This window comes from Nesoenas mayeri, assembly GCF_963082525.1.
Source record: "Nesoenas mayeri genome assembly, chromosome: 4".
Classification (NCBI taxonomy): domain Eukaryota; kingdom Metazoa; phylum Chordata; class Aves; order Columbiformes; family Columbidae; genus Nesoenas; species Nesoenas mayeri.
In genome coordinates this window covers 74,391,984-74,406,838 of record NC_137540.1, presented here as the reverse complement: position 1 = coordinate 74,406,838, position 14,855 = coordinate 74,391,984, and the positions used below count along the sequence as shown (strand labels likewise).

The 14,855-nt window shown below is 45.6% G+C and overlaps 1 protein-coding gene across 1 annotated transcript in view; it reads right to left on the bottom strand.

The window, feature by feature from the left end:
- The window catches only part of ADRA1D (adrenoceptor alpha 1D), a gene marked incomplete at both ends in the record, with an annotated part of 45,241 nt that extends 30,802 nt beyond the window's left edge, over positions 1-14,439 (bottom strand). The window contains one exon of the mRNA XM_080343767.1: positions 13,473-14,439. Within this exon, the coding sequence (XP_080199893.1) occupies positions 13,473-14,439 (967 nt within the window). The remainder of the gene's footprint in view (positions 1-13,472) is intronic.
- Positions 14,440-14,855: the final 416 nt, after the last annotated feature.

The following is a 14,855-nucleotide window of genomic DNA, read 5'->3' as shown; positions in this document are numbered from 1 at the left end:
CAAGAGTTAATTGTTAATTAGTTGTTAATCTTTTAAGGTCATGGTGTTTTTAGTGAACAAGCTTGTAGATCAAATCCCGGCTACTGCTTTTAGTGAAATAATATTCCCTACACAGTAACTGTGAATCACAGATGTAAATTTTGTACCACAAAGAAATGAAATTAAATCACTGTGCTTTAATAATACAATAGATTAATATAATAATATGATAATGAATTAAATGATAATGATTTTTTTTTTTAAGACAAGTATATGTGATGCTTAGGGACATGGTTTACTGGTGGCCTTGGCAGTGTTATGTTAACAGTTGGATCAGATAATCTTAAAGGTCTTCTCCAACCTAAATGATTCTGTGATTCTATGGATGAGAGGGGAAGCACCAGTATGGCAGAACTCAGGGAAGGGGATCCAAGGATGGAGGGTGGTGGCCAAGGAGGTGATCAGATGCAATGGGAATTGGTCCCTTTTCCTCGGTTGCTTTCCTAGGACATCAGAAACTATCTGCCGATACCTACACCACTATTTCCTACTCCTTTGCCAGAATACCAGCAAAACTGCAGTCTGCCTGCACCACCAGGTGCTCTCCTGCCTCCCACCTCCATCTGGATCCACTACTTTGAGTTCCTCTGGGCTAGAAATAATTTTACTACTTGTACAGCACTTGACACAAAAGGGGCTGAAGCACATGACAAATGGGCTTGTGCACTGTTAAGGATCTCAGATCAGTCTGCAGAGAGGCCTGGAGTGCTGTAACCGTGTGGTGGCACTGGAAATGAAGCACAGTGTTATTAATCCCAAATAACTTTGCTTTTGCGAGGCAGAGTAAAGAGAGCGATGTAATATTTGGAAAACTGAACTTTTCTCCTTCATTCTCTGTCTCTGCATGTTTGCCTCTGAGCAAGGAAAGCAAACCCTGTGACGTGAAGTTTGTTTTGTTGTGTTTTTTTACCCAAATCCCAAGCCTGAGTGCAATACTGAGGGAAGCAGACAAGCCCGTGGCTGGCTGCCAGCTCGACTTCACAACACATCCTCACAGCTTTCCAGATAATTCCTATGGCAGGGACCCTGGGAACAGAAATAGCCCATGGCTGAAAAACTTTTCTGGTGCAGTTTGACAAGTGTCCCCAAGAGAACTTGGCTTTAAAGGCAGAGGTTCAAGAACTGGCAGCTGCTATGAAGCCACTTTCTCTGCTCTCTGTGCTCAAACTAGGTCAGTGAGCAGCTGGTGGTGTCTCCGCTGTTTATTGTCCATGTATGTGTCCCTCATGCCCTTCCAAATTGCATTTCTGAAAACACGTCTGGGGTGGGAAGACACATTTCACCTCCCTTGCCTGGGACTGAGGTGAAGGGGTTTATCACCTAGGGCAAGAAATAACACCATTGCCAGCTTCATCTGGTGACATAGGGGCTCAGAAGAGGCTCTGAGTCCCTGGATTTTTGGGCCAGTGCCCTCCACAATCCCTATTATTACGCATAGGCTGTTCCTCAGTGATCTGTGAGGCTGGTGTGAGGAAATCATAGACTCATAGAATAGTCTGAATTGGAATAGACCTTCAAAGCTCACCCAGTGCCCCCCCTGCCATGACAGGGACATCTTCACCAGCTCAGGTTGCTCAGAGCCCCGTCCAGCCTGGCCTGGGATGTCTCCAGGGATGGTTCATCCACCACCTCTCTGGCCAACCTGGGCCAGGCTCTCACCACCCTCAGGGACAACAATTTCTTCCTCATGTCTAGCCTGATTGATCCTTGCATGGGAGGTCTCTTGCAGAGCTTCCCTACATACATATATATATTTTTTTTTCCTCCCCCCTCCCCATCATCATGGACATCTTATTGCTGTCTACAACTACCTGAACAGAGGCTGTAGCATTGAGGGTGTTGATCTCTTCTCCCAAGTAGCAAGGGATAGGACTAGTGGAAATGGACTCAAGTAACACCAGGGGAGGTTCAGATCAGATATTAGGAAAAAAAAATTCACAGAAAGGGTTGTCAGGTATTAAAACAGGGTGCCCAGGGCAGTGGTGGAATCACCATCCCTGGAGGGGTTTAAAAGGCATTTAGACAAGATTCTTAGGAATGTGGTTTAGTGCTGGATTTAGGTTACGTTTGGACTCGATGATCCTGAGGGCCTCTTCCAACCAAAAATGATTCTATGATGTTTTGGAGGATTTGCAGCCTGGCTCTTGTCTTCAGCTTTTCAGCATTTGCAACCTCACATTGCAACAGTCTTGCAGTGGAATGCAGCCAGGAGTTCTTTAATTCAGGAGTAAACCCCTGTGATTTGCTCTTTGGCCTTTATCTCACTGGGGGAAATGCAGATCCCATTAACTGCGATAAATAAAACAAACTGGTGAACAGAAGAAAAGCAGGTCTCATTCCAGGTCCTGGACTCAAATGGCACCAACCATCTCATGTTCATATTGCTTCAGGCACACTTCTTGGGCAGATTTGTGTTGGAGAGAGCTGGCTGAGGCCAGTCCAGTGCTTGCCATCTCCTGCCAGTCCTGATTTACAGAGTGCCATCAGTGTATCTATCAGTGGTGAGCAATGGGAGAGCAGCTCGGACTTGTCTAGGTCAGGGATTTCTTCCAGCAGAAATCCCTTGCAATTTTTATTTTATCATTTGATTTTTTATGTTACTGGAGGGGGTAAAAATAAAAGTTGCATTTCATGAGCCTTAATGACCAAATTGTGAATTGCCTCAGGTTGGTTACTTCCTGGGAGGAGGAAATGCCCTCTTTTAGCAAGCTGGCAGTTGGTTTTGTGCCACCAGACCTGGTGGTTCTCTGGCTCTGCTCCAAATGCATTAGCTAAGGAGCCCTCTTAGAGAAAAGCTATTCATTAGAAGTAACTAAAAAGCCATGTCCTGCTCCAGCCACTCCAGTAAATCCATCCTTGGGCTAATCGCACCCACAAATTGTGGTGCTGGGAGAAGTGCAGTTTTCTATTTCCATGCGAAAGTTTTATACAGCACCGAAACAGAGAAAGCAGGACAGGCACAGCTGATGTGTTAGCAATAATGAAGATTAGCCAAGTGACCACAGGTATGTAACGGTGCCTCAGTTTCCTTCAGCAAAAATTATGATTAGTGTTGAAACAGATGGGTTGCCTCCCTTTCCAATGACATTTGCATGTGTTCCCCTTTTTCACCTTTAGACCTTTGAACTATGGGGATGGCACCTCTGGGATAAGTCTGTCCCCAGCACACATTGTGTAGGAAGATGCTCATTGCAGGGGGGTTGGACTAGATGAGCTTTGAAGGTCACTTCCAACCCAAACTGTTCTATGATTTTATGATTCTATGTGAATGCCATCTCTGCCACTCTGGCAGGTTTCCTCACCAGCCCAGACAGCAGATAGATGATATAACAAATACCCACCAGAGACTTCACTTTTGTGTTGCAGTGGCTGGAATTTGCTTTGGAGGAAGGAGGAGGATGAAGACATTTGGGATTGTGTATTCAGGTGCAGGTGCAAAGGGCTGAGAGATTGCTGGATGGAAAGTGCTTGTAAAGGCAAAGCCCTCAGAAGGAAGATCTCATCACTCAGTATTCCTAATGACATTCTAAAGGAAATATTTACAGCTAACAAGAATAGCAATTAACTGCCAAATCGGAAAGCAGCTCTCCTGTGAAAGCAGCCAGCTGCTGAACTTTAATACTGAAGCTACTCCTCATGAACTATCCTCATCCTCAAATCCCCAAAACCTTTCAGCCACAGCCAAATTAAGAGCAGGTGGGTAAACAAAAACAAGACCATAAAACACATAACCATAGAATCATTTTGGTTGTAAGAGACCCTCAAGATCATGGACTCCACCCATTAACCCACCCCTGGCACTGCCCCATGTCCTGAGAACCTCATGTCCGTCTGTCCAACCCTCCAGGGATGGTGACTCCAGCACTGCCCTGGGCAGCCTGTTCCAATGCCCCACAGCCCTTTGGGGAAGAAATTGTTCCCCACATCCAACCTCAACCTCCCCTGGCGCAACTTGAGGCCGTTTCCTCTGCTCCTGGTGCTTGTTCCTGGGGAGCAGAGCCCGACCCCCCCTGGCTCCAAGCTCCTTTCAGGCAGTTCAGAGATCAGAAGGTCTCCCCTCAGCTCCTGTTCTCTAGCTGTACCCCACAGGTCCCTCAGCTGCTCCCATTGTACTTGTGCTCCAGCCCCTTCCCCAGCTCCCTTCCCTTCTCTCAACTCGCTCCAGCACCTCAGGGGCTTTCTTGGCATGAGGTGCCCAAAACTGACCCCACGATTTGAAGTGCAGCCTCACCAGTGCCAAGTACAAGGAGACATGTTTGGCCCTCCAAAACACTGTTTTGAATTTCAATATTAGGTGAAGGAGGGCACAGTTCTGGTGTGGTGCTCAGCAAACCGCCTGTTGTTGGGTCATCTCAACAAACCTCAAAGCTCCATCACCTCAGGGCTGCCAGAGACAAGAAGGGCTCCCGTCCCAGCCTTCCCAGCACCTTGCTGGACTCACCACATTCCAAGCCTCCTGCTCTTCCTCCTCACCTCCTACTGTGCCTTCCGGATCTCCAAATCCTTTCCTTGTCTCCTGTCACAGATGTTGCATAGAAACAAGTCACAATGGATGAGAAGTTCCATCATAGCTACAGATGGTTGGCCATCTCCAACCTCATGGCCACACTCAGGACTTCCTTATGAGGAAGAGGTGAGTGCTCTCATGTGCTCCACAGAGAAGACCTTGCCCACAGTGAGTTACCACCCAACAGGTGCTACGTGTTAACCTGATGGGACAGAGGGTTAAATGGGCCTCATTTGTAGAGATCCTCCTGAATGATAAGGCACTTGGATTACCTAAATCCTTCTTTGACAGGTTGCCAACAACTGGTATATCTTGCTTTAAAAATGGCTCAAAATATTAATTAAGTCTTAGACACACTGAGATACCTTGTGAAATCCGGAGAAGACCCTGTGTCCCTGTGGATGTGCACGTCTCCTCCAGGGAGGGCTAGACCTCAGTAATGTGAACGTGAGTCATGCTGCACTACTTTTCTGGAGAAAGTACAGGGTTTGCTTCCTGGAATGAGTGTATTTATCTAGTGGATATAGCCATAGTGACAATCCTGATGTAACATCTGCTGTGAAGAAAGAAAAACAACACCTTGAACTTTACAGCAGCCACGCTCATTTAGGGCCTGGCCCAGCAGGAAAAGTCACCAATGCCCACACCACCATTTAACAGCCAATGCACAGAGTAATAAAACACTGGCTGTCTTCAGAAGAGCTATTTTGGGTTGACGTATGCAACTGATCTGCCTTGATAACAATCCAAGAGAAAGCGAATGACAATCTCAGGGTTACGAGACCACACTTAGCCTTGGCTCATTTTGACATGACAAGGAAAGGAGGCAATTAGTTCACAACATAGAGCAGAAAACCACATTTGCAAAGTGTAGTTAGTACTAGGCTTTCCTGGGAAAAGGTCTGCTCAGAACAAAGCTGATTCACAACCTCCAAGGAATCCCCTCAACACAAGAAGAGTCAAGTTATCTTGCAGGAATGACAGACGAAAAAACTTGCTTTGTACCCTCAAGGTTAGGTACCTTAGGAGGACTTCAAAATTCTGTATGTAAAAGGAATAAGGAGATGAAACAACTTAGGTTGGCAAAAAAAGTCTAAACATCAATTAATTGGAAAACTGGATTTTTCACTAAGTACCTTTCAGGCCAGAAGCTCTTTACAACCTAGTTTTACCCAAACACCAAACAAACAAACCCTGAAATATTTTCTATTGTAAATGACAATGTCATTCTTCCAAGAGTTGCAGTTCAGTTGCTTTCCCTTTGCTACTTGTCTGGAGGATGGTATAACCCATGATGCAAGATGGGCTAACACTTCTATCTTAGATAAGTGGGAGACAGTGAGGTTTACCAGGAAAAAATAAACCAGTTAAGAGGATCACCATGTAAAGGGCAATAAGGGTAAGAGACAGGCAAAATATATACCCAATGGTGCCATGCACCATAGAGAAATGTCCAGAGGTAGAACTGTATATTCCTGAATTGAATTTATGAGGAGAGAGAAATTTCAAATAAAAACTCTCATTTCTCAGCTCCTGTCCTTATCAGCCACCTGAATTTAGGAGTTTATGTTAAAAAGTGAACGTTGCTGCAGGCATCACTCAAAATCCCAACAGTGTCCATACAAAGGTGACTACTGAAAATATAGTGCGTAAACCACAGCCTTTGCAGCTGCTGATTCTGGGCTTTGGCTGTTGTAAAGATGTTTTTTCTTATACAGGGAGCAAATATTTTAAGATATTATAATATTATTTGCTTTGCAATTGGGTTATGTGTTAAAAATTGTCTTGTTTACCACTCTGTTGAACACTGTTTTTTACTGAACACACAAAGCAATAGCTTGCAGACAAGTTATACTGTACTCTAAATAATAAAACTGATAAATAAGCACTAAGGAAATTCAAAGTTAAGGACTCAAAAGATTGACAAGATCAAACTAAAAAATTACATATGGAAAACTTTGGTTTCTAACATTTAAAGAATTTAATTTCAATATCATGCTCTATTGTCTCCGCAGTGTCCGTGCCACACCAGTGACAAGGTAAGATGGGTGCTCAATCAAACAATAGCCTGGCTGAGCTCCTCACTGGTCAGTATGTGGCTCCACACTTCACAAACTCCTCCTGCTCACCTCCGCTCTGATGACAGAACTATTTGCTTGCCAAGGACAGTTGGACCAGATGGTCCTTCTGGTGCCTTCCAAGATGGTATTCTATGATATCTGAAGGCACTTAGTTCAGTTATGGCCAAACTTTTTGCAAATATCTACATGTTGCTTTTCACAGCTCTCCAAGGAGAAAAAGATGCTTTAGAAATATTTTACCATCCCATGTACGCAGCAATGCCAAGATATGTCTATGTTTTTGAGTGTGGATTCCTGAGCCCTTGGTGTTATGGACACTTCACATGCTTAAAGCAGAATGTCTATCAGCTCCAGCTCCAGCTGGAAGTATGTCAGACTTTGGCAAAACTGGTCCCATGTTTGGTTTTACAGTGAGATTCATCTCAGCTGGTTTAGATGTGTATTATGGACCTTGGAGCTTGGGATCTTCAGCCTCCCTCAGAGGCACTGGGTAGCCACCAGTGCTTTTGAGGTGTGATTCAGATGACCCATTTTGATAGCAATGTCAGGATGAGATGAACTGCAGCCTCAAAACACCTGTTTTTTATTGTTGGTTGTATAGAAAGCTGAAGAGCAATTGGCTGAAGATGGTATACTCTAGACATCTAATGCTAGGGACTGTCTTGACATCGGAGCAGATGGAAACAGTGTAGAAATGAGCAGTACAAGGGAATGCAGAGGAGCCCATCAGACACCATCAGGTCATTGATCTTAAAAGTCGTTCCTCAGCAAACTCCAGTTTTGCTAAACTGCCCATCCTTGCCAACACCTCAGAAACATGCATTTTTTTTTTTCACAGAAGTTGGCCATATTGGGCCAGCTTTGTCTAATTCCTGCCCTGTCCTGACATAAATCACCCCCCAAACTGGATGGAATAAAATGTCCAGTTTCTACTCTAACATATGGTACTGCCAGAACTTTTTAAAGTCAGGGCTGTCAACATAAAACTTCCTATAGGAAGTGAAAGTTGAGTTTTTTTTCCTGTCATCTTTGTCAGATATGACTATCTCATTTTGTCTGACACTTGTCAAAACAAATTCACCCTGTTACAAAGACGTAGAATGGAAAACTTCACCTAACAAATAATGTTCGGCACCAGAAACCAGGATTTTATTCCACAAGAGTCCCATGATTTTAATAGGGACTACCAGGGCTACCTAGAATACAGCACAGTAGAAGTCCTGATTGATCAATTGGAAAACAATTCATGTTGCTTTCCCAAGGAAATATATTCATTTTCTGAAGAGCCTTGAGCACAAGTGCTGTATATACACACTAAGGGAGTTGCTAGCACCCAGTCCACGCTGTTTGTTGTGGCAAAACCCTTTAAAAACAAGCTGGTCACAAGAGATTAAATGCCCACCTTGCATGATCATACCAAAGAGCATCCTCACCCTTCTGCTCTATCTTTGTTACATCTCATTAACCAGATTATCAGAATTAATGAGCAAATATTTATCCACACGTGAATTAATGAATATAGATCAAGCTAATTACAAGCTCCTTCCCAGAATATCCAGGACAAAGTTTTGTGTGTGCAATTGTAATAAAACCATCAGATCCAGCTTAACATAGATGCATCTAATATTATATAGTGTATTTTAGTATTGGTTCCAAAATTCTTGTTGAGAGATTTGATAACATTTTGTCCACTGAATCACAGTAGGTTTAAATTTTTCAAGATGGATTATTTTCCTGTTTATGGTACGTCCATTATAGCAACTGCCTCCAGATCTGTCATGACACTGTGGTACAAAACCAGACATTTGGCTTTAAGTAGTTTCATTTGGGGGTGTGGTGGGTGTACGGGAAGCAGAGTAATCCCATACATAGGTCATGGGAGATCTGGGTTCTATTCCCAGTCACTTCAATGAATCACTTTGGCCAGGCAGAGGCAAAGCATATGCAGGCTTGGGTGCCCAAGTCGTTATTTGAGGCCCAGAATGTTTCATCTCTTGCATCAGCAAAAACTGTACTAAAACCTCTCCATCTGTCTCTGGCATTCTTCACAGGGGAATGGGTAGGAAGGGAACCAAACGCACTCATTTGGGGTTCCAAATAATATATTTTTTTCTGGATATTTCTAAACACACGTTCACTCTTTCCCTGTTGTTCTGCACTTTAGTGGTTTCTGCAGGAGGACACAAGGAGTGTATCAACACTGTAAAATGATTTAGCTAAATAATTTACTTGTAGGCTCGTTATCCATGTGCCTACTTATATTTCTCTCCTGTGCCCTTCTGCAGGATATCAAAGTGTTCTCCCTGGAGGGAAACCCATCTCACAGGTTGTTTTTCCACAGTATTATTTCAGGCTGGATGTGAGGAAGAAATTGTTGTTCCTGAGGGTGCTGAGAGCCTGGCCCAGGTTGGCCAGAGAGGTGGTGGATGAACCATCCCTGGAGACATCCCAGGCCAGGCTGGATGGGGCTCTGAGCAACCTGAGCTGGTGAAGATGTCCCTGCTCATGGCAGGGGGGGCACTGGGGGAGCTGGGAAGGACCCTTCAACCCAAACCATTCTGTGGTTCTATGATTATCTCTAGATAGACACAATTGACACAGGTGTCTCCCAGCCAGGTCCCCTGTGCCTGGACTGTCCCTCCAGTGTCATCCCAGCGGGCTGTACACCCCCGTGTGTCCCTGTCCCATGCCCACCACATGCATTCCTCCTGCCATGCCCTAGGAAAAATAGAAGCAGAAATCACATTTGAGGGCAGCTTAAGCAACAATATGATTTGCCTGATAAAGCAAGGGATTTGCCCTTGCTGCAATGCTTTAAGAATAGTCTTTAAAACCAGGTCAGGAATGGTTTGGGGTCAAGTGATTTGTCCCTGAGAAAGGGAAGTAGGCTGGAAGACTCGTCCGTCCGCTATGATTTAATGAAATATGCTAAATTGGCATGAGCCCATTTGATGGAAACATCCTGTGGTGCAAAGCAGACAAGAAGAATCTTGCCTCTTGCCTGGATGATGCCCAATAAATCAGACTGGAGACTAGGAAATAGCAGCTTTTGAGGCTGTGTGTGTCTTTGCTGGCATTTTTAATGAATATATGGTTCCTGTGGACCAGGATCAATGGGGGATGTGTGGCAGATGGAACAGTTCGTTTCAATTGCTCTTGTTCCAGTTTGATCTGATCCTCTGGGCCATAGCAAATTATTCCGAAGCAGTTGCCCATTCCTCTCTCCATGCTAATTCTGCCACTTCCATCATGACTCAGAAAATTTCAGGATATACAAGAGAGGTCCTTTCCAACTAGCATCTCCATGATACTGTGCCTAGCTGAGGGGAAGGCACAAGATGCCTGAGGACAACCAAGTGAGATGAATCCTACACTACAAACTGGCCCACATCTCTGAGGAACCTCCAGTTACGTTCTCTTGACAGGTCTTTGCTAAAGGAAGAAGGACCCTGGCATAAAACACACAACTGCCACCCAGGATCCCCAGACAAAGCAGCTCAGTAGAGCTCTACTATACACCCAGCAAAATATTCAACCCACACAAGACTTGTGTGGGTAATTATGGTTTCATCTCTTGTCAAAAAACCAGCTGCCTAAAGAGCCTTGTTAGCCATGGAAACTGTTAATTGTGTTAAAACTCGTGGTGATGGCATCCTGTGCTTAGGGACGTGTATCACAAACCCAAGGGTGAGCTAAATTACTTAGCTGATAAATAGACTGTGTAAATAGAGTATTGGGGAGTTTGAGATAATTTAAAGCAGAACCTTTGTAGATTATTCAAGCATGGAGAAATGTCTGACAATGTTTGGCACATACATAGATCCTGTTACTTAAAATTGTTGGTTGTTTCAGCTGTCCAACACTGATGGGATAAATATTACTCCTTTTTAACTAACATGGAAACTATTCTGCAGAAAGATGCAAAGATGTGTGCAGACTCACACAGATAATGGTGACAGAAACGACACAGAAGTTTCTTATTGCTAAATCTGTGCTAAGTAGAGAAGGGAGTCTTTTTTTTTAGTTGAAAAAAAATATACTCATGTCTTAAAAGTATAATGAGAAAACCTTCAGTCAACACTGTAAGCCACTCAATGACAACTTCTTGCAAATTCATGTCAAATAAAAGTCAAAACATTTCAAAATTTTCAGAAGAAAATATATGGCTTATTCATTTTATTTTAATATGACAGTTCATGTTGAAATGTATTTAAGTACTCGTTTTTTAATAAACTTCCATTCACCTTTTTTCTTAAATTGAAACAATATGTTTCACTTCAATTGAAGGTGATTTTTGTTTCTCACCAGTACTTCAATTCATTTAAAATATGTATCAATATCGTTTCTAGTTGGCCTCAAATTCTTTCATGTAAGTTTGTCTAACAAGCAAATAAAACAGCCATTCTACTTAACCACTTATAATCTTCTTTTCAAGGAAATTACCTCCAGCATGTTTCAGCTTGTGCATTTAAAGTGAACTTCGCTGATTTCTCTGAGTTTCAGATCTATCTCCTGAGCTGTGAAATCAGAGATTAGACCTCGCACAAGTTTCTGTTCTCCTTCTAGATAGCATTGAATGATTCTTAGGTTTGAATAGGAAATTGCAATTAATAAAAGGGGGGTGAAATCAAAGGCAGCATATTTTGCTGTCATAAATTAAATGAACTTTAGCTGTGTTTAGATTATATGCATAATACAGCAGGAAGTAAAGACCAAAACTGTGTTTATAAAGAACTTGGCAAGTTGTATGCTCAGAGGAAGCAAATGGGTTCACAGGGGGTAATTAAAGAATGGAGTTTTGATTTTTAGCGGGTGTAAATCAGTTTCTCCTTTGTCTTCAGTGCGATGGTAGTGATTTACATCAGTGACAAGCTGCTTCAAGAGTTTTGAGGGTGGACAGATATGGTAAAACAAAATAAAACATTTTTTTTTCTAATGAAAAGTATTTGCCTGATGTTTGTTCTCTATTTCCAAGTACGGGGAATAACTCAGAGGAACACGATGCCGATTCCCAGTTCATTAGCTGTAGGATATAAATGTTTGGAGCTGGTTCCTGCCCTTCTGATCGGCCAAGGAGGCAAATGTCGAAACGGGGCTGCCCATAGACCTCAGCCATCAAGTACTAGAATCTCCCTGAGCCCCACGATTCCCAAACTGTTTATTTGCAGGGTATAAAATCCACTAATGCACCCAATCAATGAAAGGGAAACTGAGGCACGAATAGACGGGATAATTCATCTTGGGTGTTGCAGTGAGACAAGTTCACTGCAGCCTTTCTCCTCCCTGCCTGAGTTATACCATGAACCCTCATGCTCACTTAGGGTGAAAACTCTTCACAGCAGCAATTTCACCTACAGAGAACTGAGATAAACTCAGCAAATATCACCCTCACTCAGGGAGAGAAACCGAAGCAGGGAGGTACAAGAGAGCAACATAGTGGGAACAGGCATCCACAACCCTGATCCATCACCCTGGGGACACCTCAGCTCCCGAGGCACCACTGGTCCTGGTGAACTATCCCATTGGAGGTCAGGTGGGGACCGAGTGTCCTCAATAGTGTCCAACAGCCTTGGGCTCAGCTGTCCCCAAGGGGACAGCCACAATACTGGAGGGTGATCAAAACCTTAGAGGGTCAAAATGAGTCCTGTGGTCACCATGCTCTGTGTCCATTGACTTGAGAGGCAGCCTCCAGCAAGAGGATTTGAAAAATCTTGAGAAAAAGCATGGAACTAGCTATAACATTTCTCTAGCTGCAGTGTTACTTGGAGACAAGTCCCTGCTGGGTTCTGGGACACATGGGTCCTACCCAGCAGTTGGAGTGAGAGACTTCTCTGCTTTGCTGAGCTCTGTGCAAAGGTCATCATCAATATTCAGAAGTTATCCTGTTTTATTTTGTTTTATTTTTTCCCCTGGGTTTAGCTACACTATTCCAGAAGGTTAATCTGGTCCCCTGAACTGGGTGCCTGTTGTTAGATGAGGTGGAGACAAAGAGCTCTGGCTTTCCTGCACTTTATGGGTCATGGGTAGCATTGGTGCTGGAGGGGGACGTTGCCTTGGACGTCGTGTCCCCCCTGCCCGGTGGGCTCTGTGCCTGCTCAGCCTCCTCTGCATGCAGGGAGCTGCATGCTCTTCACTCAGGCAGACAACTTGCCAAAACTTTAGAGCACAACCCATCAGACACCCCCCAAATGAGGAGCTGGTGACATGAGCAAGGCCAGGAGTTGAGGGCAATACTCCTATGGGAGGTGGATCAGTCACCCAGGATCATCAGCCTTGGAGGTAAGACCTGCTCCTGCCCCAGGTCCCTGCACAACATTGGCATCCCAGAAAGTTGGTGGGACTTGTGCTTTAGACCCTGACACTAACTTTGGAGGGATCAAACCTCACTCATCTCCAGTGTCATCACTGGTTCACAGCAGGAGTGTGAGTCCTGGGCACACAGAGGCAGATCTGGGTAGCCTCACCCAAACTGGGAGGAAGGGAGGCTGAGAGCGGGGCCAGCAAAGCTTTTGGGGGACCACTGTACCATAATTGCAGCCTGTTTGAAACAGAGCTGCTTCCTCCTCAGTCTGAACTTCATTAATTAAAGCACTGAACGCAGAAAGAATTAATTAAACCAATTATTATGCTGCTATTTTATTCATTTGCTATTTACTTTGATTATATGACTCTGGTTAATAAATATTGAATAAGTGTTAATTAATTGAATTAATTCATTGCTTGTTTATTCACCTGTCAGTTACCTGTCCCTCACCTCCATGCATGAGTTGTGCCTTGGAAGTTTGTCCCAAAGAGCAGTTCCCCAGGGGCTCAGTGGGGCTGGGATGGAGTACAAGGTCACTTACCAAAAGGTAGGACGAAGAAGAAGGGGAACCAGCAGAGGATGAAAACACCCACAACGATGGCGAGAGTCTTGGCTGCTTTTTTCTCACGGGAGAACTTGAGGAGCCTCACGGAGAGGGAGCTCCTGAAGTTGTGTCCCTTGCTCCGGGTGCTGGAGAGTGGGTCCTCCAGCACACTGCGGCAGTGGATACGTAGTACCACTTCCATGGATTTATTCCTCTCCTTCTTGACCCCTGCCTCCAAGCTCTGGGTGGTCCGCCTGGCCACCACGTAGATCCTGAAGTACATCACCAGGATGACCATGAGGGGCAAGTAGAAGGAGAAGAGAGAGGAGAACAGGGCATAGCCTGGCTCCTCTGTGATGCTACAGATGCTCTCATCCGGCGGTGGTGGTTCCTTCCATCCCAGCAATGGCCCAATGGAGATGACCATGGACGAGAGCCAGACTACCACGAGTATGACCCCTGCCTTCCTCTCAGTCATGATTGTGGGGTACTTGATGGAGTACTTGACACCGATATACCTGTCCACAGAGATGATACAGAGGCTCATAATGGAGGCAGAGCAGCACAGCACATCCACAGCTGCCCAGATGTTGCAGAAGATGCGCCCAAACACCCAGAAGCCCAGCACCTCCAAAGTGGCTGAGAAGGGCAGCACGGTGGTGCTGAGCAGCAGGTCAGCGATGGCCAGGTTGACGATGAAGTAGTTGGTGACTGTCTGCAGGTGCCGGTTGCAAGCCACCGAGAGGATGACGAGGATGTTCCCCACGATGGCTGAGAGGATGAAGATGGCCAGGAAGACCCCGATGCCCACCGCCTGCACGTCCAAGGCGAAAGTCAGCGTGGTGCCATTGCCCTCGGGGGTCTCCTGACCTTGCAGCCCCCAGGATCGATTGGCACCGCTCTGGCTTCCCTGTCCCGTCCGGTTCCCACTCAAGCTGCCATTGCTCAGCTCAGGGAAAGTCATTGTAGAAAAGGTCCGGGCTCCATGGAGGGCGAGGAGAAAGCGATGCCGAGGCACAGCCCCCTCGGCATGATCCCCGCAGCCCCCTCCAAAACTCGCTCAGCACCTCGTTTTCCCCCGCACCACCGCCCCGGGGAACGGCTCGGTCCCCCCAGCCGGGATGGAGGATGCGCTGCTCCTCGTCCCCCCCCCAGCCCTCTTCACACTGTCCGGTCGTTCTGCCCCCGTCCCCACCACCGGCTCTCTCCGCCGCTCAGCCCCGGGGGGGCAGCGAGGTCGGTGCCCCCCCGCTGCCCTCGCATGCTCCGGGGGGCTGCGCTGGGCAGCGCCGGCAGCGCTCGGCGGCTCCGCTCGTCTTCCCGCTCGCACGGGAGAGCTCCGGGAGAGGCGAGGGGAGGGAGGGACGGGAGGGATGGGAG